Here is a 27,738-nt window from a genome sequence, read left to right on the forward strand (position 1 = left end):
GCTTCCTTATACTGCTTTACAGTTGTTTCTATTGAGAGAGAGAGATTCACATTTTCGAATCTCTGGGATCATCTTCATTTTATTTTCTCACAGACATGAAAAGGTAGCTCTTTTTGATTGTACATCAAGGTTATCTTTTTTCAATTTATTGGGACACCTTCCGGGAAATCAACTAAAACCCTCAAGAATGTTGCTATATTCACAGAAAGAATTTTAAAGCTCTAATACACTGAGGAACATTCGAAAATAAAAATAAAAAATTACAAAAAAATAATATGATGTAGTACATGTCTGTACTAAAAAATACTATCTAGAGATGGTGCTTTAGAGATATAGTAAAAGGTAATCTAACATTTAGTACACGACATAAATGTGCTAAATATTCCTATATCAATAACATGATGACACAGTGACATTATGAATATTAGTGGTTGTACTAACTAGTGAAATTGTTCAAATGCTAGTACTAATGGAGCAGTAATCACTATTGCAGCTGTTGCATTTAACAGAGGCATGACGGTTCCTATGTTTTACTTTTGTTTCTCACAATGTGCACTGTACTAAAAAAATACCGCCGAGAGGATGTTGTCCTTTGAGATATAGAGAAAAATGATCTAATATTTAGTACACGATATACATATACTAAATATTCTACAATAATAACTTAATGATACACTGACAATTGTAGAATTGGTAGTTGTACTAACTATAGTGAAATGCTTCAGATATTTATCCAAACAAAAACTAGTACTAATTTGCTAATTGAACAATAATCATTTTTGGAGCTGTTGCATTTTACAAGGGCATGACGATTCCTATGTTTTTCTGTACTAAAAAAAATACCGCCGAGAGGATGTTGTCCTTTGAGATATAGAGAAAAATTATCTAATATTTAGTGGACGACATGCATGTACTAAATATTCCTATATCAATAACATAATGACACAGTGACATTTTTAATATTTGTAGTTGTACTAACTAGTGAAAAGGCTTAAATGCTAACTAATTGAGCAGTAATCATTATTGGAGCTGTTGCATTTAACAGAAGCATGACGGTTCCTATGTTTTCCTTTTGTTGCTCACAGTGCGTACTGTACTAAGAAAATACTGCCGTGTTTTAGAGATATAGAGAAAAATGATCTAATATTTAGTACACGACATACATGTACTAAATATTCCTATATCAATAACTTAATGATACAGTGAAAATTGTAGAAATAGTAGTTGTACTAACTAGTGAAATGCTTCAGATATTTATCCAAAGAAAAACTAGTACTAATTTACTAATTGAACAATAATCATTTTTGGAGCTGTTGCATTTAACAGGGGCATAACGATTCCTATATTTTCTTTTTTTTCTCATAGTGCGGACTGCAGACTGTACTAAAAAAATCGAGTTCAATAGTTGATATTTGTATGATGTATTAGTAAAATATACAAGTATAGATAGACTTTGACAATATGTTTAGGCCACCTTTAAAAGGTTAATAATGAGTTTTTTGTGTAGAAATTCCTGTGGAAGCTCTTATGCCCCTTTGGAGCTTTGTACTCTTTGGCCCCTCAAGAGTGCGCTATTTCACTTTTAGTACTCTGAATGACGGAACAAAAAACGCTTTAAGCAGATTATAAAAATTTTGGTTTTATAACGCCTTACTTTGAGGATTCTACAAGACTACATTAAGAAAAAAATCGCTTCTTGGGAAGTTGATTAGTGGAGACCGAGGCATCATTAGCCAGCAAATGAAATTTCACTTACTTATAATTAATGAAAAACATGTTTCAATCAACCTGATAAATATTTCAATGAATAGAGAGGTAGTTAATTAAGATATAACACTTCTCTGTCTAATTCTACCTCTGACTAACTCTGCATCGATCTCTCTTAGTTTACCATTTAGTACATGACTGTACTAATTTTATCTATACTAATTTCAGTTATGTACTAAACCATGTAATAAACAAAATATGTAATGACTAGCTTTCTAGTAACATATTCATAGTTGTAACAGAATTTTTTTAGAACTATGGAAAATTAAACATGTATAGAAAAAACAAATAGGGGAAAGCACGCCACCTTCGGACGATTTCAGCTTTGAACAATTCATTTTTTTTCAATGTGTTATAAATGAGTTTTGCCCATTATAATATTATATTTTAATAGCTAGTCCATTGCCTTAAATTTTCATAAGAACTATGGGTGAAATCCATAAGGAACATAAAGAAAAAAATTGAATTGTTCGAAGCTTCAGTCATCCAAAGATAGAGCGCTTGTTCCTATGGATAGTACTTAACTAAAAGTAAAATTAAAATATACATCGATGTTCCAAAATAATTCAGATAAGCTAAATTGCATCCTTTACGTGAAGTAGACTACGAAAAATGCTGTAGAACAAAAGTGGATCAAGGGGAGATCTAGAGGGATTTGTGACAATTTAAAAAATAATATTTCCCTTTTATACTTCCCTTCACATTCTATTTGGTTTTTAACGGATGAATTTATTAGATCAACATTTTTAGAATTTTAGGACCCTAGAGATATTCAGAAAAATAGCAAAGAGTATGGGAGACCGGGGCAGAATTAGCCAGCAAATAACATTTTTCTTTGCTCATTATCTATGGAAAACATGTTTGAATCCTACTAATAAATATCTAAATGACTAGGGAGGGAGTTAATTTTTTTTAGTACTACCCATGACTAATTCTGCCCCGGTCTCCCCTATATAACACAACTTTTTATTGAGGTACTAAAGTAGTGAATATATTCTAAATTGAAAACATAACCCCATGCCTGCACTAAATGTCAAGATGTTTAGTTTGGAAAAGAATGGCGTAATTTATTAAATTTAAAATTTTGATGTACAATAATAAAACAGTTAATAAGATAGGATATTAAAAGATCCAATTATTTATTGTTATAAATTTTCAAGGAATGAAGCATTTGCAATTCTACTTTATGAAGCTATTTCTTTGTGAAACTTTCCCAATGTAATGGCTTCATAAAGTTAAATTGGAATTGTTCCATTCCTTGAACATTTGAAAGTACTTGTCCATGTTTTCTTTATAATTTCTCAATTTTTTTATTGATACAGAATTGTAAAGCATATGGCATTTTTAGTACATGCATATGTAGGATGTAGTACAGAAAATCGGGTCATTCCTGCTGCATCATTTGAATATATTGCCTTTCATCTTCTACGAAGTTGTGTTATATTCAGATTCGTGTGGCGACTAGAACAGGAATATTACAGCAACTCGTATGCACAAGCATTTCTAGTGCTGTTGTACAAATCGTCTCTTGTATCAGCAATTGTCGTAACTTACTCGGCTTCTAAATCAGCCATTCCCAGTTTGGTACGAAGAAGTTACGACAATTGCGACACACTTACGACTTAAGCCGAAAAACGTCTTAACGTAATTATAATCAAAATAATGATTAGACTACATTTCTATCAGTTTCTGACTATTCTGTCTCGTCGATTAAACCGATAAACGGCTTAGTGGGAAAATAGTAGGAATTTAGTCTAATCATTATTTTGATTTTAATTACGATAAGTCGTATCTCGGCTTAAGTTGTAAGTGTGTCTAGGACATAAAACAGCAGAACCTCACTTCAACATTATAAAATTGCAATCCGAAGATGTTATCTGATCTTGTGGGTTAGGAAAAGTTATAGTCAATCGAAAGAAGGATATCGTAGAAAAAGGAAATCATATTGAAACGTAAGAAAAGAAAGGAATAATGGTGCTATTCCAATGAAAAAGTGACCATGTTTTTTTAGCACATTACTGTTCTCAAGTACTAAAAAAGACCACGTCTGTTCCCATACGTCATTTCAAGGAAAATAATGAGTAAAGAATATTAATGCTGCTAGCCAACTTTTCACGACTGAGAATTCACGGGAAAACTTATGGAAAACCTGAGGTTGAGGCTATAGTTGTCAACTCCCGCATCACGCCACAAATCTGACATGACAGGTTACTCCACACTGACTGAATGTCAGATGGCATTGTGATCGGGTGAAAGCTTGCTCGGAGGGAATATTCGACTTCGAATTTCGGTTGAACTTTTCTTTTGTGTCGGTTCCTGTCATGACTTTTTGGTGATTTTGAAACACGACGAGGACTGGGGAAATATGAAGTTTTTGCGTAGAGAGAAGAACCTTACATGTTGTCAATCATGATAAAGAAAATGTAGAAAACATTAAATTAATCTTGTTAATTTCCCAACCGAAATCCAAATTCGAATATTCCCGCCGAGCAAGCTTTCACTCGATCACAATTCCATCTGACATTAATTGAAATAATATATGGGAACAGTCATGGTCTTTTTAGTACTTGGGAACAGTAATGTGCTAAAAAGAACATGCTCATTTTTTCATTGGAATAGCACCATAACCCTATTTCTTTTTTGAAACCATATAAGCCAGCACAAATGCTGCCGAATCGCAGTAACTAATGGCATTCGTCAAAGAATCTGATCGAGAACACTTCATAAATCTGAATACTCAATGGGTTAAGTGATAGAGTACTCGCTCCACGATGCAAATGTTCCGGGTTCGAATCCCTTTTAGGTCACCAGAAATTTGTCTGGTGTTAAAGATGTTAAAATTGTATCGAGTGAACTTCACTGCACTTGATTCCACGGGGTAAGGGATTGATAATCCAAATAATCCTATCCCTATCTTGAAATCTAGCTTGTGTGAAGACCTAGTCCATACTGTAACATGACTACTGACATGTACTAAAGAACTCAAAGATTTTTAGTACATTTGAATAAGGCAAGAGCACCATGAATCGGAATGTTTAGAGCGTTTAGAGACATGCTCTATATTTAATTGAAAATATAAGCCCCAAAATACTTTTTGGTATTTTTGTTTTTGCTAATTACTTTATCAATTATCCATTTAACTCTCTGCATATAATTTTTAATTTTTTACAATAAAGTAGTAAAAAATAGGTGTTATTACAAACTTGCACCCTATACCTCGGATCGTCACGAATATAATCAGGTGTCGCACAGAAAATTGATTTTATAAATTAAATCTGAATTATTGCAGTGTTTTATTATGAGAGTTAAATAGTAAAAAGTAGCTAATAATTTTTAAAAATTCATTTTATTTAGAGCAATGATACGGTATTAACTTGACGATCTGAGGAACACTGCCGATCGCTGGTGCTCTTCCCTTATTTTTCAAAATATTATTATCCATCTTAAAAGCTGGAAACGAATACAAAAAGATGTTTTTCCCCACTGTATTAACTAACAAGGGATCTTTCTATTTTTCCCACTCAATATTTTAGAACATTTTAGTACATCGGAGTAAGTGACACTTAAAATCACTCAGTATTTTTCTGAAGTGGAGTTTATAAAATTCCTGTTTGAACACAGGATCGAACTGAGGCCTTTTCTCATCTAGACAAGTGTTCTATTAACTGAGCTAAAGAGGCCATGAGCCCTATCAGATCTTATTGACCTATGGCATTACCTTAACCAATTGCATTGTGCAGTTCCTTGTCTCTATCTTCACTCCGGGGAAGTCTAAGTGATTTTATTATCACTTCCCTAATTCACGTTTCTCTCTACATAGAAGCAATTAATGTTCAGCAAAGAGTGCGCAAAACTCTAAAAATATTTTTTTTAGAACATGTTTGTACTAAATATCCAGTTTCATATTTAAACTTTCTTTAAGAGTTTTCATATCATCTTTCTAATATGGCAGCATCATTATTCTTTCGCTTAAAGTATTTTCTTGTGGGTTTGTATTGATTTATTGCCAAATTTCTCTCAGGTTTTCACCATATATTCAATTTACTCAATATCGATACTTTGCTGAAACATTCCCATGACGAGGATATTAATTACAAATTCATTAGTAGGTAATGAAGAGAATGAAATTTTATGGCAAAATGCCTTTGGTTTACTGAAGGATAGGTGAAATGTTTAAATTAAAAAAAAAAAGATGCGTGTAAAGGTGAAAAATTCACATTATTTCCTCTCACTATGCCAAAAATGTGGATTATTTCACAAGGGCTACACTTATGGCTTTTTTTTTGTTAGAAGAATCACGCGAGATTTTCACTTGGAATTTTCTCATGAATTTTCCATCACAATTTCCTGCTGGATATATTTTTTTATATTTAATTAACTAGAAATTAATTTTAAACACTGTGTGGATATCACTTGTGGGAGAGCATATAATCGTTCCCGGTGGTCGTCATTAAATAGAGAAATAAGACTGATCAGTGTTCGCGTGGATCTGGTGCACGAGGACAAATAAACACTGAGGGCATTTACGATACAAATCGTGTGGTTATGGCAATGTGGATGAGGGATTGCCTCTCCTTTTGCGACATCAGCTGTGCCAGAATGTAGGAAAATATGCTAGAATATATGAATTTTTCGACCCCCTAGATTTCTCGGGCAAGCGCATAAAAGATAGGCCAAAATAAAATAACATTGGACTGGAGGAGCAATGTTTTGGGCCAGAAAGAGTACACGAGTCAATGTCGCAACACGCGAGCTTTAGGAGTTTGATGGAGGCGCCGGGTGGCCACAGTAAATTTTAAGCAAGAACCTACCCTTGCCCTTACCCCAGCCACAACAAAAAAATCCACACACAATTCCCACACTGAATTATATCGCTGAAGGGATGCCAAAGGGGTCACCCATGAAGCACAAGGAGCGAACATATAAAGTGATTTACAGAAGCATAAATTTCACAGAAAATTTCTATATCCAACAATATTTTACTCTGGTATTTCTATTGAGCTTTTCCACGCTGTTGCACCTTTTCCATTCTCTTTTAGCTCAAGTTATTTTTCCCCCCTTTCTCCCCATTAAAGAGGAAAAAGTTGTTGCATACCAACAATTGTAAATTAAATTTTCCGAATAAAATGCTTTATAGTTTTGTCGGAGGACTGAAGAATTTGCATGAAAGCTCTCTTAAGTGATTTAAATTGCTACTGACCTGTACTCGCGTGAGATGTTTAGTGGTTCTTTTAACGCCAAATGGTACATTACAAACTGTTAGTTTTAGTGTTTCTGAAGTACTTTGATTGGTCAAAGAGGTTCAGCCTATTTCCATAACTTAGCACCACTTAGAGCCACTTAGGTAATTCAAAAAATAATATATTGCATAGGGGAAATCTTTGTAACTTCGTACAGAAAGTTATGTCTGAGTTTCAAGATTTTTTACCGAGTGCCGCACAAGCCGAATCAATTATACCATTATACCACTATGGCAAACAAAATTTCTTACTTATTAGGTTCATAATTTCACAATTGGCAATTTTTACAAAGCTGCCCCGGTTTGCTCAGCTACGTACAAAATTTGTCCACCTTTGTACGCCTAATTCCCGGATACAAAAACTGAAACATCAGTATTTACACTCAGTCCCGGCATTATGCACTTTGGGATTAAGCACCTGATGGAATTATGCACATACAATTATGAAAGTTTGCCTACCATTGGGAGTCAATTAATATGAAAGAATGTACGACTTATTTGGGGACAGAGGGAGTAAAATATAGACATGAATTTGATTGTAATTTTGGACCCACTGTTTGCAATTTTGGACACTTTGTTCGTAATTTTGGACAGCTAATCTGTCGGAATAGAATGCCCATTCATGTTCACTTCAAGAACCCAACTTACCAAGTTCTACTAATGTTTCTGAAGAACTGTAGTATGTCCCAAGGAGCACACAAACTTTCCGTAGTAATTGACTGCATAGAGTTGACTTTGGCAAATTATTGTAATACATTCCAAAAAGAATAAATATTTGAAGAAAATTCCAAGATTTTATTCAATTTATTTGTAGCGTCCAAATTTACCCTCAAAGTGTCCAAAATTATAAGCTAATTCAAATTATAAGCATTTATCCTAAATTCGGGAAAACTATTCGAAAGTGCGATTCGCATCAATTGCTGAACGCTTCATAGAACTCGCGATAGTCATTCATTGAGGCTATTAAGTTATGAAAACATCATTTCGTCGCTTCATTTACGACAGAGAAATTATTTTACCTGCGTTTGATAATTTAGTGAAAATTGATGAAATAGCACAAATTTCTTTATATAAGAAACTATAATACTTAATTGATTTTTTGCAATTTGTGCTTACATTGTATACAATAACTGAATGGTATTTGGTAGAAAATCAGTCAACTGGAAGAAATATTCATAATCAATGATTCCAGGAACTTGAACAATTAATGTTCCGTATGATATCTTTCTCTCGAAGCAGAAGAGGAACTTAGTTCTTTCTCTGTACATTGAATATAAATTCTTTCCATTAAAATATTACAAACACCATTTGTTTATATAGTGTGACTGTCTAAGAAATGGATTTGTCATTGAGAAATCCAATCAGGAAGAAGAATGTAGGAAAATATTATCAAAATCGACGCAATGGTAAACTTTCCGTTCGTAACTTCGTGCAGAAAGTTTGCGTTCACTAGAAGTTACCACGTTAACATTTTACGTTAATCCGTAAATCCTAGGGCATCTTTTTTAGCTAAAACAGAAACATGTTAAAAAAAAAAGGTTTCTTCCTTAATAAGTCGTCTTATACGGGCTTCAGTCCTAGGCTTAGCCATATGGCTTAACTGCTCTAATTTTTGATCAGTCAAGATTTTTTGGAGAAACTTAACTTAGGATTCGACTATTGAAAACAAACGATCTATTCGATTCTAAAAAAATCAATAAAATTGGTTGCTATTTGGGTTTTTGAGACCTTCGGGTACTGGGTTAAACCCCTAGTCTGAAGACTGCTTTACGCATTACTTGTTATGCTTAGAAGGAACATGGTAAAGTTTTATCAAAACTTGTTCTTTCGAAACATATTTAATTAATTATTTTAATTACTCAGAAAAAGTATTATTATGGTTATCAAGTACAGCTATATTATGTTACTTCTTTAGAACTATAACTTTCCCCTAATAACTTAACCCATATTTCCGGTCATATTTTATTCAGTTGAAAGTATGAAAGTCCGGATGGCAAGGGACTCCTTTTAAACTTAAATTCACTTCTTCAGCGTGGAATTTCAATCAGAATATTTTAAGGCACTTGAGAACTTTTCTGCATGTCTTCACTAGTTCTACGTAGGTAATGCTTATATTCTAAGCTTTCAACTAAAGTTAGTTCACGTTCAGATCTCAAGAAAACTTCTAACAGACATGCTCGAAATTTAATATTAACAAAAAAAGAGCTATTACGCATTTAGAATACGAGATTGAATCTTCAAGTGGTACTACGAAAAATTTTAAATTGTTGCTGTTTGTACTTTATGAATTAAAGAGGGAAGAGTGTCTTGGATTACAAAAGGTGCGTTGTACGAGATAGCTGAATTTCTGGATTAATTTAGGAGAGAGTTATGAGAAAATAATTTAGTATTGATACGTTTGTTAATTTGAATTCAGATCATGTTATAATCACTTTTCATTTAAATGAGGAAACTAATTAGAGAAACTAATTATTGAGCTTCATGATTATGTCTTACCCTTCACTAAACATAAATCATTGTAATTAATTTACCTGTTTAGAATTATTTGTCTTCTAACATCTCGATATTTCTCTTAATAAAAATGCCTATAGTGTATGTATAGTTCAAAAATAAGCTTTCCAACCTAAAATTTCTTGTTGAATTTTCACCATATTCTCTACTATTATCCTGATCACGACAAAAAGCCCTTTCTTAGAAAATCCTCAGCGGAAAGCCCATCAATTTCAAAAGCAATTTATAAAAGACAGATAAAATTTTATATCATCATGTTTTTTTTGCATAATGAAATTCACATTTAAATCTCTTATTTTAAGATCCTCATTCCATACCATTTTTATATATCTATTTCCTCCCAAGTGACTTTCTCTTTTTCCTCTTTTCTCTGTGCAAGAAAAAGGGGTGGCAAAGTGTTCTATGCTTTGTAACATGCTCGAACTCATGATGTAAATTCTCTGCGCAAATATTCCGTTTCTTACAATTTGTGGATGCATAAAGCAGTTTGGTACCGATTTAAATTATTGCATATAGATCGTCAGAAAAGATCATCTGAATTTGAAGATAAAATAGGAAACTTCGTTTTCAACGTATTGAGTGTGAGTCGTTCTGACAGCATACGGATTCTGAGTTGAAGGAACGACTGCTCTTTGAACATAATCCTACACATTAAAAAAAATTTACAAGGATAATCGTTGGATTGCTCTTTTACCACGATTATTCTTGTAAAGTTACACAAATTATGTATTTCAACAAAACGTGTAATCTGAAAATGTGTAATTTAAATTTTATGTAATTGTAAACCGTGTAATCAACTGGGAATTATTACACAGTTTTGTATATTTTCTTTTATATTTCGTGTAAAATTACACAGTTTTCAGACAAAATTTGTACAAATTACACAAATGTGTATTAGTACACACGATTACATGTTTAATGCAAAATTTACAATGAAAATAATGGTAAGGCAGCCAACATTTTTTTTTACTATAGAATCGATTCAGTTTTTTGGATTTCTAATACGGCTGTCAGTACTGGTCATTCAGATCATGAGTCATTGGCCAGATCAAGTACTAACTGGAGGGAGGAATATATAGTAAATGCGGTAGATGGGATAGGACCCCACTTGAGTGCTTCCAGTTATTCCTTTACACATTTCGTAACATGTGACCTAGCATTACTATATTGCACAATGCCTTTCTTGAGCCTGTTCTTGTATTGGATTAGTTTATCTTTTAAAACTTCAGTTAAACACATCAAAATATACGCAGATAAATATTCTTTATGGTTTCTCTGGGTTTCAGTAGGTTATATTTAGTAACGCAGCTGAACGATTAAGTTAGAAATAGTAAAAACTAATTTACACGCGCAATAAGGGATGTAGGAAACTATGCCCTAATCTCAGGCTATTATAATTTCCAAGAAACCTGTAGTAGGGAACCCTATTCCTCTCACAAGTTATGGACAGGCTTGGGCCTCTGTGGATCAGTGGTTAGAGTAGTGGCTCTATGACTGTATGGTCTCGGGTTCGAGACTGGGCAGCTGCAGATTTTTCAACTGTTGTTAGTCTCGAATTCGTCCCAGGAAAAGTAATGCCAATGCATTGACAATGAACCGCCTAAAAAGAGAGGTTGGTATAGGAAATAAGTTTCGACATGCAGAGTTCAGTCGAATACAAATACACATTCACTGCCCGGATCCACAAACCGAGGCTGGTCTACCGTGATATAAAAACGGTACTGTGTGTATCAGAACGAACACAGAGCACTGTGATATAGAGCAGGTTTACTCGCCTTGGGGGTTAAGATAGAATAGGAGAATGGGGAGTGCATAATGGGCCCAAATAAGTGACCTGGGTGCAGCGGTTCCGAAAGGAGTGTAACCGACCCATAGACAAATCTTAAATCTTATGGGCAGTTAATTCTGGTCAATTCCTTTTTTTGAGCGCGCCCGTATCCTTGGCGGCATTTTCAATTCTACTTTTTTCTTGATCTGATCACGTCTCCCACACCAACCAGTCAATCTATTGCACCCTTCGAACGCTTTGGCATTATCGTGAGCTTACTCCATTCGACACTCGCTTATTCCTTGTGAGAGCACTGATAATTTCTTTAAAAACTTACGGTGCTGAGCTGTTCTTAGATGTGGTGTGAATAATAGTGAATCACAAGAACAGGTCATCTTGACTCTTGGGTCTTCAGGAAGGGTACGGGGTCTCTTGGTACCGAGAGCTTACTCAAAACCAGTAGTCGCGCACGCTACTTGTCAATGGGATTGTTCTCTACAACTCCCTCCCTGTGAGTTGTAGAAGCTTTCAGGATGGAATTGTAGGCTATTACCCCTATTACTAGATCGATTCTACTTAGGCCCTGGATACACTTATGACTTAAGCCGAGACACATCTTAGCGTAATTATAATCAGAATAATGTTCAGATTACATTTCTATCAGTTTCTTGAATAAACCGTTTCTTGGCTTAAGCCGAAAAACGATTTAGCTAATGGGAAACAGATCGGAATTTAGTCTAATCATTATTTTTATTATGACCCCCCACCTTTCGCCTCCATTCCCACCAAAACTATGTTTTTTTAGTTTTCTCAAAATTAGCCCAAGCTTTTTCAATGATTTTCGGATATGTTTTAGAGGTAGTCCAGGCGAACATTTCGTCCAAACATACTTATAACCGGAAAGTTCGCCATTTTGAATTAATGAAGGTCAAATGTCAATCACTTTGGAGGGCTCATTTTTCAATCGATTTGGTTAAATTTGGATTTTTTGGAAAGGTATTGAAATTCTGAACCCGGCTGCATCGATCTTCATCTGTAATGATCCGGTTAAGTACCGATTTTTGAATATTTTTTTTCAGAAAATGTTTTTACTTGACCTTAAGTTTATTCTCGACCTAGAGGTCAAATGGTAAGATATATTGGCTTCCGTTCTTCGATGACCCCCCCCATACATGGACTTGATTTCGGATGGTCATTTTTTTCATTTTCCCCTATCCCCCTCTCCATCCCCTAAAAACCATGTGTTTTCGGTTTTTCTTAAAATTGTTTTATTATAATATAGATATTATTGAAATATTTAGGGCAATATTTTAATTGAGTGCATTGAATCCAATATTTCTTACGAAATAATGTGCTACGTGTTATGAAATTTTCATCGAAATTAGGTTTTCGTTTAAATAATTTGTTTATTGAATATTTAATTAGAAGTGTGGAATAAAAAAAAATTGTATTTAGTTAGTTTTTAATTTATTTTATATTATTTTTATAAAAAAATGATGCATGCCGGAAAGTGGTAATATTCTGTAATTGATTTTACCACCTATCGCCATTGCTTTTCAATAGACGACGCTAACTTCCGTTCGTTAAATTCTCAGTTGTCAAATCCATTTTAATAATATTCTTCAAAATAACCGAGTTTGAACCGATTGAAGTGACTGACGATAAGTGGTTAGAAAGATGGCGAAAAGCGGTTAAAAATATGGCGGCGAATTGTTCATTTTTGGATTGTTAATAAAATATAGTTTGACCTTTTCTTTTGCACTCGCGACTGTTTCACGAAATATTTGAAAAATGAAAAGTTCTTTCAAATTATAAAATTAGGTACTGTGTGGAGGGATAGGTATCTGAGATTTCTGTTTAAATACGTTTTCCCTCAGAGCACCAGGGGCATGATATTTCCTGTGTTTCCCATATGTTTCTAGCGAGCCGAATAAACTTTTGAGTTTATTAGCTGTTTTCTGTCATTGTAGAATGAATTAGCAAATAATACTGATACAAAATAAAAGCCAATTTAATAACGAAGACGCAACCGGAAACCCTAAATTGGTAACCCATATAGTTTTGGAGATATCTCGTGAAATGTGTACAAAAACAGGGAAAAAATTACATTAAATCCGGTCGAATTTTTCAGAGCTAATGTCACCCCCTGCAGAGCACTGTGAGCTGAGTCTGCGATCAATTTGTAAAATGGTTTCAAATAGCTCCATATAAAAGGAAAGTTGCCACTAGCTTGCCTGTCAATTCCCTGAAAAATCTTTGGGCTCCCCTTGGATCCCCTGGCCAGATTGTTCATAGTTTCTTGAAATAAATCACCCCTTGTTACTTATCATCTACTGATCATTTATCCATTCAGTTTATCGATTGGGATCAATGCAGTCAAAATTAGAATTTCAAGACCTTTCAATTAAATCCATGTTCAACCAAATCAGTTGGAAAATAAGCCTTCCAGAGTGGTTGACGTGTGACTTTGAAGACTTTGAATAATTCAAAATGGCGATTAAACCGGTCAAAGGTGTCTATGGATGAAATGTTCATCGGGGTTATAGAAGACAGGAAGTTGGTCTCTTACCGTTTTAAATTCAGAAAGGTGCAAAATATTGGAAAGACAAGTGAATTGTACAATACTGATCCCATTGAGTTCGAGCAGTTACAGAATCTATGTAAATTGAACAAATTGCAGTTGGAATTTCATTCGTAACAATGTGATAATTTTGGTCAAATTGTGAGTGTTTTAGAGAGCCATAAACTAAATAGAATTGTTGGATGGAAAATTTTGGGTTTTCGACCCACATTCAGGCACTCCCAAGGGAGGAACAGATGGGGGTGAATGTCTTTCATGGGGAAATTGCAGTTTTTTGGGTGTGAAAAGGAGTGAACAATATAGTTTGTCGAGACAGAGTGTAACAAAGAATTTAGCATATTTCTCATGCACCCTGAAAACGGGTAATGCTAGCAGGGATAATACAAGGAATCTGCAAGGAAATACCTAGCATCTTTCAATATTTTGTGCAAAAAAGGGGTGAAAGAGAGCTCGCTTAAATTTCATCTCGCATTTAGTTTTGATAGAGGCATGAAAAATGTGATATAAAAATCCATACACGAAATTCCGCCTTCGTTTATGACGACAAACACGTTTCATGCACTCAAGCAGGAAATACCATGTCATAAAAAAATGTGGAGTGCTTACCTACATATCTACTGTTGTAGGTGATGCTGTGAGGGGTGAGTATATATATGTGGCATTGAGAGAAAATCCCCAATGCGGGGGTGACAAAAGTTGTGCAATTTAGCTTTCAGTCGACAGACACATTTTTATCTCTCAATTCAGTGTGACAAATTCAAATGGATGATGTTGAATATTGGAAATTCAAATATTTCATTACATCAAATTCCTTGAGAAATTTTCATCATTTCTCTGCTGCTCCCTTTTTGCCTTTTTTTCAGCGAAGCACTGTAAAAAAGAATCTTTGCCTGGATGTGAACAAATGTTTCTTGACTTTTTTTTTGGTATATATGTACATCCCACTGGACCAACGATCAATAAAAACAATAATCTAAATCGAATGGCTACCAATGGACAACAGTAAAAATCTCACAAGTAAAAGTTAGTGAAATTGCGAGAGATTTTTGTTGTTCTCGAGAGGCAAAAGCCAAAAATTCCATCCAGAGTGAAAGAGGGACTTTAAATCAAACTGGACCAGTGCTCTTTATGGGACTACCAGGGTGTTCAGCATTGTGATAAATTTTATAACTCGACTCTTGCAGTGATTCTGGGAAAAGGGAAAGCTATTTGGGAATCCAATGATTTTTCCCAAATACTCAGAAATCAAGCAAGAATGTTATTGATTGTTCTCAGCAATATATTTTCCTATTTACGAATTGCATGAAATGGCATTGCGATATTAAGCTAATATAATCAATAAAATACAGTTAGGTTATGTTGAAATGTGAGGTTATGTTTTTTTCCAAAAATAAAATTATAAATAAATAGTTCTCATGGGGAAGAAAGACACTTAACTTTCATATGTCCTTGAAAAGAGATTTAGTACCTCAAAGTGTCACTGGTATTACAAGTATTTGTATTTCGTAAAATGGTTATGTTCAAAAGTGAGGTTATGTTGCTTCAAATCCTAAAAATGTGTTAAAGGAAAAACCACAAACCTACATAGTCATCCATAGAGCTTACTCGAGAATCTCCTACTATTCAGTATATTTTTCTAAAAATATTAAAGTGATTTAGAAAAAATTGAAATATCTATAACCTCATTTTTAAAAAATCTCAACTGTTTTTTTATTTACCAAGACTTATGTCATTTGACTATATGTCACTTGCCTCTCAAATTACATAAATTCAAAGTGTAACCGGTTTACATAAAGTTGGTTGCATGTTTTGACCATTTTGAATTACGTTTTCAAATGACGCAACAAACTTTTGACGAGTCAAAATTGATCAACTGTTGTAAAACAATATTTTTTATATGAAATAAAATTACTTTTTTTTAATAAATAAGATCTACGGATTACAGCGAATTCATTTGCAAAAACAAAAATTCGAAAAGTAATTTTTACTACCATCTTTTGCACCTTGTTTCCCGAACATGCGGGAGGCAACAAACTTTTGGCGCTTACTGTATATAGATAGATATATAGATATTTTATACAGCGACAAATGCTTTAAAAGCGCAACAATTTATAGAAACGGTAATTGATTTCGGTGTTATTGCGTCCACTGCTGTCTTAGCGTTGGTGACCAACCTCCAGAAGTAAACGGTGGAAATTCTCCTTCACAAGTTGCATAAACCGTTGCAAAAAACGGATCCCATCCCGGACTGAGATATAGACATGGGCACGGTGGTGTTCAGATTATTCACTTCCTGTCTTCAGCTTTGACGTTTACAATAATCCCCAGAGATGCCCTACTGCATCTACATTCTACTAGCTCCACCACAATCTGTTTTCTTATGCTTAACCTCACAAAATTATTTACTTTAACATTTTTTTCAAAAGAAAAAGCAAAGCAGGCCACTGCTGCTCTATTGGATTCTGCGAATTAAATGGTACAAGATTAAATGCTTAAGTCATTAACTGATGGCAAGATATTGAAAAATATAGCAAATGTAAGGTTATATTGCTAAAATGAACAAAGGATGCAATTTTGAGAATAGAAGAAACCTATACCTAAAATCATTCCTATATTATTACTTGAAATTTAAATACTATGATGTGCTAGATTGAATTTTAAACTTCTCCTAATCTCACTTTTAAATGTAAATTAATAAAACACAGCCCTCTGGCATGTGGCCTGTGGAGTTGAAGTCAAAGCTTATTTTTACATACAAACACGTATGGGAATTTCTCTGCATTTGCGACCGTTACGCGAAATAACTTAAAAATGGGGACTGTTCCCCTTTTGGAAGTTATTGATCTCTGTGGAGGGATAAATACACTAGATTTCTGTCTAAATAACTTTTCGCAATTGGCTCTGTGAGCTGAGTAATGGCATCTACACACTAGAGAAATTTATGTCCATATTGAACCTCCTCAATATGGACATAAATTTCTGTAGTGTGTAGCGGCCATAAAGAAGCTGGCTTCAAATAGCTCCATATAAAAAAGAGAACTTGCCATGGAGCTCTTTGAACACTTTAAAACTCTTTAGTAGTTTAAAAGAATCAACTACGAGAAGAAGTGTTTTAATATTCTGTAAATTTTAAATGTATCTAATTCTAACCTCACAAACATATTAAATCCTTTTTATCCAAAATATCTTCTGAGTGTTTGTAAAATCTCTCTGAAGAATATTGTTTTTTGTTTTTGCATTACGGAACAAATTTTATATAACATTGAACTTAAAAATTTTCTATCGTGAGATGATCTTCTTATTTAATGTTAGGTCATACATAACCTCAAAATTTAGAATAGTGTTTGCTAAATAAGGGAATCAGGATCATTAGTTGTTTAAAAACTCTACAAGTGTTATTTCTTGTAATTTATTTGATCATTTAAGGAAGAACTCAAATGTTTTCATATTTTTGTGATAGTTTTTTTTATCTAAATCCCAAAAGGATCAACAGGTTATTTATTAAATGTTGAAGTGTGTACTAAAAAAAACATTCAAACGAGTGAGATTTGATATTACATGCAAATTTAAATTCTAAGTGCATTCTAAACATCATATTTCTAAAATGAAAATATTTATGTACACTGGTAAAAATGAATGGATCATCAGGGATCATTTCAAAAGAATCATGGCCTAAAAGGTTCATTTTCATCAAATCACTTGAATTGAATTGATTCTTCTTTAATGAATCACTTCAGTGATCCAAGTAAAGGATCACATTCAATGATACATTGAAAGGTTCCTCGAATCGATCATTTCAGAAAGATCGATGTTCAAGAATATTTTTCTGCCAACTAATAAAAGGAAAACAGCGAAAATGAGTTTTTAGGTTTAAAGAAATAATATAACAAGGCAGAATGAGACATTTTTGAGACAACTATTTTCAATCTTCAGGATATTACTCCAAAAAATATAGAAAATATGGGATACATTCAAATGGATCAAATTGAACATTTCAATTGGATCACTATTGCGATTATTTTCCATGAATTTTCTTACTAAATAAAACCATTGTAACAGTAATAAATGTGTTTACTGTATTTGCTCATATAAGGGGAACGTGTCTAAACTAATAAATTGATAGCTTTAAAACTTTAACCGTGATATTTCAGCGATTGAAAATTTGGTACGATATGTCAAAAGTGATACATTTGAATGGATCACTTGGATAATCACGCCACTTTTAGTGACGTCAGTGACAGACGCCGAGACTCGCTGAGCTCATAAATAAATGGGGTGCTGTTGTCGTGGAATTTGTGTCCTTTTTGATATTCAGTGACGCTTTTCTACAAATTATTATGTTATAGGTAAAATGGATTAAGTTTGTAGACTTGTGAAAACATGAAAAATTTACCAAAAGTGAGTAAAATAAGTGAAAAATAAAATAATCCAGTTGTACGGATTTGTACAATTCTAAGTAATTGTGTCGGTATTCCGCCCCCGGAAAAAAATCTCTTGTCAAAATGTGTTTACAAGTAAAAAAAATTAATGTAAAAACTGTAAATTGTAGAAAAATAAGAATTTAAATTAATTTGCAAGACAATAATAATGTTTTTCTTTTAATTTATTTTCAAGGGCAAATGCATTACATTTAAAAAAGATTAAAAAGTCATTTCAAAAGTTCCATTTGATCAATTTTAGAGTATCGCTCACTGATCCATTGAAAAGCTCCTCAAAGTGAACCATTCAAAGTATCAAAATTCGATTCTTTTGCAATGGGTCAAAACGATCTTTCAAAAAAGGATCGAAATGAAACATTTGAAATGATGGATCATATTTGATTCACCAAATGTATCGCGAATGAATCAAAATGATCCACCTTTTTTTACCAGTGTACGAATATGAATACCATTCAATTGATTCTCTGAAAGGGGAAAGTTCGGTATCTGCTTCCTTTTTATGGTCTACTTATATTTCCAGAAGCTTTAACTTTTTTTATTCCAATTTTGAAGCTTTAAAATTATCTCATATTTTGTCCCAGGGGCGTTGAAAATTGAGCTAAATACTCTATTTTATAAATTTGAAATTTGGATAGAGACTCACGAGTGCAACATGTAAAAGATTTAAAACTACCCCGTTGGTTAGTGTTAAAGTTACACACGATGTGTGTTATAATTACCCTTGAAACAGAAAAAAATCATTCGTTACGAGATTATTGTTCGGAAAAAATAAAGGAATAGTTTCTGATTAACAATTGAATTCACAAGAAGCCATATTTATGCTAATTTTTATGCTTATTTTTAAACCAATTTTACAACGATATTTTGTATGACAAGCCTGGCTTTTCATCTCTGAATATTTTAATTAAAAAGGCAAAATAACATATTTGAAAGCTAATCAGGAAGAATAATTATTATGAATCGTTATAAAATTGTGAAGGCAGAGCTACTTAGATCAACACTCGCATATGTAGGAACAACACTTATTTGATGTTACTGGCTACACTCACTTATCTCAATGCACACGATTACACCGTTCTAGGATTAATTTCAGAATGAAATTTAATCTTGTAATTTTTAATTTTATCTTATAATATTTGAAATTCGAGTATTCTGTAAGGGCTTTAGCTTCTTCTCTAAACTCCTTTTCAAGTCATCCCTTTCACAAACTATTCCTCAGAGAGTACAACTTGAAAAAGTGAGTTTTAAACATAAAGACAATGGTATGTTCTTGTGCTGGGAAAAGAATACCGACAAAAAAAGAAGGACATTAATTAAACGAGTGAGAAATGATAAGAAAAACGTGTGTAATAGTTAGAGCATCCCTCAACAGAAGTAAAGTTGGAATTTGCTATCTTATATCCAAAAAGCTGATATTGGAAGTGTCACGATAGAGCAAATGGTGCCTAAAGAGAAAATGGGTTATGAAGAAAAATGATAGTGCATGAGATAAGAAAGTGTGTACAATTAGAAAAGAAGAAGGTCCGAAATTTGTCTTATCAGCAACTATCCTCCCATCCCCTAAATATTTAAGAATGCTTCATCACACATGAGATATGTGAGAGCCAAAGATTGGATTTCATCCTCAGGGTCCATTTACATCATCTGTAAAATATTTTCTATGTCCGAAATTTCACACAGAGTTGGGGATAGGAAAAGATTCACGTCATGCCAGAAAATTGGCAGAAAAATGCCAACAATGGGAATTCTGGTGAGATTGGAGAGTAAGAAGGAAAAAAATAGAGATTTTAGTTGATCTAAAATGGAACAAAATGAGCATGGAAAAAATATTCTAAAGAGGAAGTTTATTGCGATAAAAGTTGGAGGTCTCTTGGTGATTATTGTGTTTTGCTCAGGCATAAGACATATATTTTCGTCCTGAGTTGTGGAATAAAAAGAAAATCTTGCAAGAATGCGATAAAGCGCTATCAGGAGAAAAATATGAAAATATGTTTCACAACTCACACCACTTTTCTGTAAAGTAAATTCTTTCAGTTCACATTCGGAATTCTCAGTGAAAAGAAGTGCATTTTAAAAAAGATGTTTAGTGAAAAGGCGTAAGGGATAATCTGTTAAAGACCATTTCAGAAATTATTGAAACTTAACTAAATTATTTATATCCTGTTTGGTCTTCGAAAACATCAAAATATTATTGAAAAGGTTTTGATAACTTGAAGGAAGAAAGTATTTTTAATAAACCTCATTTTCTAGTTTGAATGAAAGCTATTAGAAGTTTAGAAAAATAAAAGGGAAAATTATTTTTTCTTGCGTTCTCTCTTCTTACATTTTTTCAAGAATCGTAGCTTAAAATGTGCATTTTAATCCGTGATAAAAACCCAATTTTTCAATTAATTACTAATTCAAGAAACTTTAATTGCCATAAATGATTAAATAGTGTATTATTTTTTTATTATATTAATAGTTTATCTCGTTGTAGGAATCTCATTTAAAAAATGAGATATTTAGTTTTGAACTTGTGAACTTTCTTTAGTGATCGACTCAAGAAATAAAAAAACATAGTTTTGTCAAACACTGAAAAGGGTTCAAATCCGGTCCAAAAGCACTAAGCAAGACAGAAAATTTCTTTTTCTACTTGAGATGAAACAAAATTTCCACCTGATCACTGAAGGTGTGCCTCATAAATTTTTTTTCCAAGAAATTAATTAAATTAATCGAAAATGAAATTGTCACTATTAAAAATATTATGAAAATCATTAGAACTTGCAAGTATTTATAATTTTCTAAAAGAACAAGTCCTGAAAAAATTCTAAACAAAAGCATCCCTTTCGTTTTTCTATTTTAATTTTTTCTATAATGCAATTGTAAGAAAGGGCTTGAAATTCCGTACAGTGTTTTTAGGCAATATTATTTTGCAAAATTTTATCAAACATTTTTAGTCATTCCTTTTAATTAAAGTTAAATTAATTATCAAACTTTGAAGAATACTATGGAAGGGACACTTGAATATAAAATATGAAGATAATTTTGATATAAAATCGACTCAATAATGAATTTCCTAACCAGTATGGTAACTGTGCCAAATTTCGGACGAATTGAAAATAAGGTCCTGAGGTGTAAAATTTCCTCTACAAATTTAAACTTTATGTTTCTTCCCCTTCACAAGAATTGTTTGGAAAATTCTAAAATTGTTTATGATTTTTGTTTTCCTTAAAATATTTTTTAGTACATTTAAAAATTAGTTAAAATATTCTTAATAGTTTGTGTGCAATATCGGACAGAAAGTTTCTTGAAGTTTTTTTTTGCCTTCTAGAGATCTTTCAAGTCATTTTCATAGCATCTCAAGCTATACCTCTTTACTTATTTATTTAAGAAATTAAAAATTTCAATTAAATATCTAAACATTTAACTAGTGTCCGAAATTTCAGGTTGTCCAAATTATGGAACAGACACTTATGCACTGGATATATTACATTTTCTCCCAAGATCCTGTATTCTCTATCTTTTGTGTAAGAATATTTTGCAATTGATGATCCACTGTGGATGGACATCAAGAAAAAAGTCTGGGAATTACCTACTATCTATTTTAAATTATGATAGAAAATTTTTCCTATCGGTATATAGACGAAGATACCGTTGAATCATTCCTAATATCGGTTTTTCAAGGTCAAAGGTTAAAAAGACACTAGAAGCTAAAGAGGCTATGTTTGGGCTCGTTGGAAAAGTGTTGGCATTTCCTATAAAACTGAACCAGTTTCAATCCGGTTCATTACCGATAAATAATTTTTATACAAAATTCAATTAAATTACTCCTGAGGTGTACTTTTGGAAATATTTTGAGTGATTTTTGAATCGATTTAAATCGGTTGAGTACCGGTAAACGGTAAAAGATGCGAAAGTATTTTTGAGGTATAGCATCTAAGATAGTCACGAATTCGAGCATTTCGCAAAGCCTGGGACGCTTTGCCACCCCTTTTTTTTACTATGTAATCATACTGCGTATATCCCGTGTTGACAGAATGTGCTAAGTCCATTGTAGACCGCCCAGGAGCACCTTCCCCATGAAGTGGATTCTTCTTGCTTGTCCCTGAAGTTTTCCGGCAGAGGTGGTGCATTTTTTATTACGCTATATCACAGTGAAAGTGTCTTTTTCTATACGTTCAGTTGCTTACACCGGGCGGGACTCGGACTGTGAGAGTCGAGTTAGAGATCTCATCCGCCCATGACCCAATGGTCTTGCCTATTGCGCCACTGAGATCCTCATATTAGGTGAGATTCTTAACAATCTCACCTACTATAATCCTAACAAAATTTCATGTCGTCCGATCGACCTCAAATTTGGCCAAAATGCATTTCGCCACTTCCTGATTCCGAATATATATGTGGCTAAGTTACGTTCCCGGCCGGCCGGCCGGCCGCTCTTTGGAGCTTAATAAGCTCCTAAACTAAAAAAGATATCGACTTGCGGTTTTCGGCAAAGGTTATATATCGGGTGAAAATTGCAACTTGGTGCATAGACCCCCCACCCCCCACCCCTCCTTCCGCCATTTTGAAGACCCCCCTTTTTTTGTTTTCTCAATAGCTCCGCCCCTATGGCATCCAGCGGACTCAAATTTTAGTATGTTATAGCTGGGCCTTAGAGCTTTCCATCAATACCAAACTTAAGGTCCCCCGACCCCCCTGACCCGAGCTATAAGGGTCCAAAAAAAATTTCTTAAAATGGCCATAACTCCGGTTCTAATTGTCAGAATTTAAAAAGTGAGGGCTTTTTGGAAAGCTCTCGTAAAATACCACTTCCCCTTCTAACATCGCAAGTTCATAAAACCACCGCTAGGGGCGCTTTTTTTAAAAAGAAAATTTTTAAATCTTAAAAGTTAAATAACTCAAAAATTCCATTGTGCATCGGGCTGAAAATTTAGTATGTTGTAGCCGTTGATTATACCTATCAAACAAAAAAAACCTTAAGCCGATCTAAAACCCCTGACCCGAGCTATAAGGGGTCAAAGTTCGAACATTGACCGGCCTCTATCTCCGGTTCTAATTAACATAGCGACCTAAATTTTACCTTTTTGGTTTCGTCTCGATGAGCACTTTCAGATGGAAGTTCAAAAAGTCACCATAGGTGGCGCTGTGATAGCGTTAAAATTCATCGAAATTCAAAGTCACTTTTCTCAAAAACGGCATTGTGCAAGTTAATGAAATTTTAGTATGTTGTAGTCCAGTCTAGGACGTTTCCAAAATGGTGCGTATGCGCTGTGGTTTCAATAGAACCGGAGATATGAGGGGTCAAAGTTCACGAAATTCAAAAAATCATATCTCCGGTTCTATGTGACCTATTTTGATGAATGAGGGCTTAAACGAAAGATCTCACCAAATGCTACAACTTTCTAGAATATTTGAACTTCGTGGGACCAACACCAGGGGCACCACAGTCGAAAAACCAATTTCAATATCACATAACCTCAATTATCTCGACTGTCGCTGAACCGATTTTGATGATTACTTCGACATAATTGTAGAGCACATTTGTCTCTACATTTCGTCCATACATCATTTTCCACTCAGACTACGCTATCACTCCGATTTTGCCGTTTAAGTGTGAAAAAAATGATTTTTCCCATAATAACGCTTTGAAATCACTCAGATGCCAATTTGACTGCCTCTACTCCACCAAGACATTTAAAATAGGGGTTTAAATGGAAAGTCCCGCAAAATACAACAATTCTTTGATATAGTTGAAGTTCAACAAATGACTACTTGGGGCACTCTGGATGAAAAAACGAGTTAAGAAACAAAAAACCTCGCTTATCTTGGCTTCTGAGTAATCGATGAGATCATGTTCTATGGGTAAATTATAGAGAACATTCTGGTCTACATTTCACCCATATATCACTTTTCTGTCAGTTCATCCAAATCCTTGATATTTTGGTTTAAATACAAAATTTGTATAATTTCACGAATTTGATTCAAGATAACTGAATGGCGTCTCCCAACTTCAGCTCCAAATCGAATTTGCATGCACTCCGAGTTAGCTCACGTTAAGAATCTCACCTACATAAGCCGGTTAGGATTATCTGTCCCTTTTTAAAGTAATCTGAATAAAGTAAATGATGTAGTGGATTTCGACTGTTTTTTTTTTTGTATAAATAAAATCAAAGACGATGTTTCTGTCTAATTAATGCTCTGCAATTTTACTTGATTTTGCCGACGTTTCGTTCCTGGATGGGATATTCTTTAGGACATGAAAGTATCATGGGCAACATTTATAAATTTCCCCTGCAACTAGTTTCGCCTTGCACTGGCTCATTTGAAAAATGTTCCACTTGCCCTTCCGTAGTATTTATTCCAAGACTCAGCAGTAAAAATTGAGTTTGATTTAAATATTCTCATGTATTTAATTCAGTATATAATTTAGTTTATATTGCTGTTGATTCCGTGATGGAAGAATCCGCAAAGTCCGTGTGTCCCACGAGCGTATTCCCCGCACTGTGAATGCTTCTTTCATGTTCCCGGAGTTTTTGGGCAAAGTCAGTGCATTTTAGTACGTTTTATCACAGTGAAAATATCTTTTCACTGTGATTCACTTTTCACTGACATTCATTTGCTTGGACCGGGCGGGGCTCGAACTCAAAACTTTGAGAGTCGAGTCAGAGATCTCATTCGCCCAAGACCCAACGGTCTTGCCTATTGTGCCACTGAGATCCCAAAAAAATTAAATAAATAATAAACTAAAATTAATGATGAATAAATAGGAATAATTAAAAATGAAGAAACTTGAATTCATTTCGATTTTTGAAGCAAATGCACTCGCTTCTAGGGAAAAAGCTCAACTTGCTCCTTCCGTAGAATTTCCTTCAAAGTATTACAAATAAATATTTCGCATGATTCTAAAATTCGAATTAATTTAGAAGAAATAAAGAAATTGAAAAAGCAACATCCACTATTAATTAGTTATGATTTCTAAATACATTTTTAATGATTTCTGAAATGGTCTTTAAGTAGAATCCTCAAATTTTCGATGAGAACTATTTGGAATGAATTTACAGCAAAAGCAAAACCTCAATCATCAATCTTATCGATTTTTTGAGGATTCCTCAGTGTGCAACAGTGCCCTATAAATTTTAGAGCATTGCAAATGGGGTGTCTTGTAGCTTTCAGAGTGTGTTGTTCTTGGTGGTTATTGTGGCTCAAAGAGCCAATAGTGCTCTGCAAATTGCCTCCTGTGAAAATGCATCAAGCAATACAACCCACTGTGTCTTCAACAATTTAATTGGTAGCAGCATCATCTTCAAGAGTCAATCATCGACAGAGATGGTATCTGTGGAATTCAAGAATTGCAATTTTCCAAAGGTACCCATAACTCTACTCAGTACCTATCCCAATGTTATGAGAGTGGATATGTCCAAGTGCCAGATGCGTCAGCTCAATGGTAAGATGACCCTGAGTGGCGCGAAGAAGCTCAAGATACTCGATATGTCGGAGAATAACTTGGATGAACTGAGTGATGGGGTGTTCAGTGAGGGTGCAGAACTGGTAGAACTCTATCTGGCACGCAATCAAATCTCTACAGTGGCAATAAATGCCTTTGCAGGGCTCAAGAAGCTCGAAATACTTGATTTGTCCTTCAATACCATTAAAACGATGAGAGGGGATGTTTTCTGGGATCTGCGCCAAATAAGGATTATCTATGTGAACAACAATGCCATGTCCACCATGAGGATTAGCTTTGTCAATTGCACGAACATTGAGGAATTCGACGGGAGTCACAATGACCTTTCGGATTGGTCCCTGACGTATCCAGCAAAGTCCAAAGTTGTCCTCAATTTGTCTTATTGCAAACTCAAGAATACCTATAGCAGTGCAGCTGACAAGGGTGACCTTATAATTGATGGGAATGCTGTGGATTACATCAAGATTTATGGGCAGGTGACCAGGGTCAGTGCCAAGTACAACAAGCTCAGATTTGCTGAGATTGATCCCAAACTACCCATTACCACGCTTGAATTTGCTGGCAACTACATCACAGACATTGCGAATATCACGAAAATTAAAACTGTTGAGAAGCTCGATCTTTCCGAGAATCGTCTCCTGCCCCTGACTTCCGAAACCTTCAGCCTAATGCAGGAACTCCGTGTTCTCAATCTCAGATCCACGGGAATCTCTCTCAATGGAGAATTACTGACAAATCAGAAGAAACTTATTCACTTGGATATTTCTGCCAATGACCTAACATCCCTCAATCTCAGAGATCTCAAAACTCTCACCAGCCTCAAGACACTCTTCCTCCATGAGAACAAACTGACTGAATTGAAGCATCTGGAGGATATCAAGGAGATTCTACCCAGTTTGACCACGATCTCTCTGTCCAAGAACCGCTTCACCTGTTCCTACATTCAGCGCATCCTGACCCTACTTGAGAACCTTCGGATAAATGTCCTCTTGGACACGAAAAATCTCGCAAACCTCAATACCAACGTCCTGGGAATCGATTGCTACGCTACCGACGACGTCGTGGCCAATAACTCCTCCGCCCTGCAGAGAATGCTGATTTTCCGCGAAAGTGCCTTGGATTTGGAGAATCGCTTCAAGGTCCTGTTCAAGAACATCGACGCCCAGCTCAGTGCAAATGTCAACAATCTCATAGACATCCTTCAGCCAGCGCTACAGAATCCTAAACCTCAAAGTGAGAACCTCAAAAATCTTATCACAGAATTTGGTGAAGTTCAAAGGGCAAAAGCCGATGAACTTCAGCAGAAACTTGCAGAAATTGCCAACACTTCCGTTGAATTTGCCAAATTCCGCGATAAATTCAATTCCCTGCAGCTGGATGAGAAACTATCAGTCCTATTGAGTGATGTCAACACAGCCAAAAGGGTCAATGAGGAGAATGTTGAGGAACTCACAGCCAAACTTACAGCTGATCAAAATACTTTCAGCTACGCCACGCTAATTGGAAACATCTCTGCCCAACTCAGAAATATCTCCTCCCCCGGCCAATCCCAATCAATTGATCAACTGAGATCAGAATTTTCATCCTGGAAGTATATTTTTATTTCTTCATTTTTACTAGTTGTCCTAGTTGGTGTTTTCTTTGGTGCTAAATTGTACATAAAGCGCAAAGCTTCGCTGTTTGTTTCCCGAGAAAATTTAACATCTTCCGAAATGATTTAAATAAAGCTGTTTAAGTTGAGAATGCTTGGTGCTGAGATGTTCAATTTTAATTAAAGTCACGAGAGATTCATTATTTCCGTATCTTGCGGTATCTAGGAAAAAATCCACAGAATGAATAATGAAAATTCTCCACTCAACACTGCATTTTATTGTACATTCCTAAATGAATGAAATGAATGCAATTTAGAGGAGTGTGGGGAAGTTTTAGCTCTGATTCGACTTTGGCTTCTCAAGTCTAAAAAAAGGTAAAGTGAATAGAAATCTT

At 34.4% G+C, this 27,738-nt stretch overlaps 2 protein-coding genes across 3 annotated transcripts in view; one reads left to right on the forward strand and one right to left on the reverse strand.

The window, feature by feature from the left end:
• The window catches only part of LOC129807834 (regulator of G-protein signaling 7-binding protein), a 116,926-nt gene that overhangs the window by 40,353 nt on the left and 48,835 nt on the right, over positions 1–27,738 (reverse strand). The window lies entirely within an intron of this gene.
• On the forward strand, positions 20,343–27,495 carry LOC129807830 (leucine-rich repeat protein soc-2 homolog). Its single transcript, XM_055857379.1, has 2 exons — positions 20,343–20,401; positions 25,454–27,495. Exons 1-2 carry the CDS (start codon positions 20,385–20,387, stop codon positions 27,471–27,473), a joined length of 2,037 nt encoding a protein of 678 aa, XP_055713354.1. The 5' UTR covers positions 20,343–20,384; the 3' UTR covers positions 27,474–27,495.

This window comes from Phlebotomus papatasi, chromosome 3, assembly GCF_024763615.1.
Source record: "Phlebotomus papatasi isolate M1 chromosome 3, Ppap_2.1, whole genome shotgun sequence".
Taxonomy (NCBI): domain Eukaryota; kingdom Metazoa; phylum Arthropoda; class Insecta; order Diptera; family Psychodidae; genus Phlebotomus; species Phlebotomus papatasi.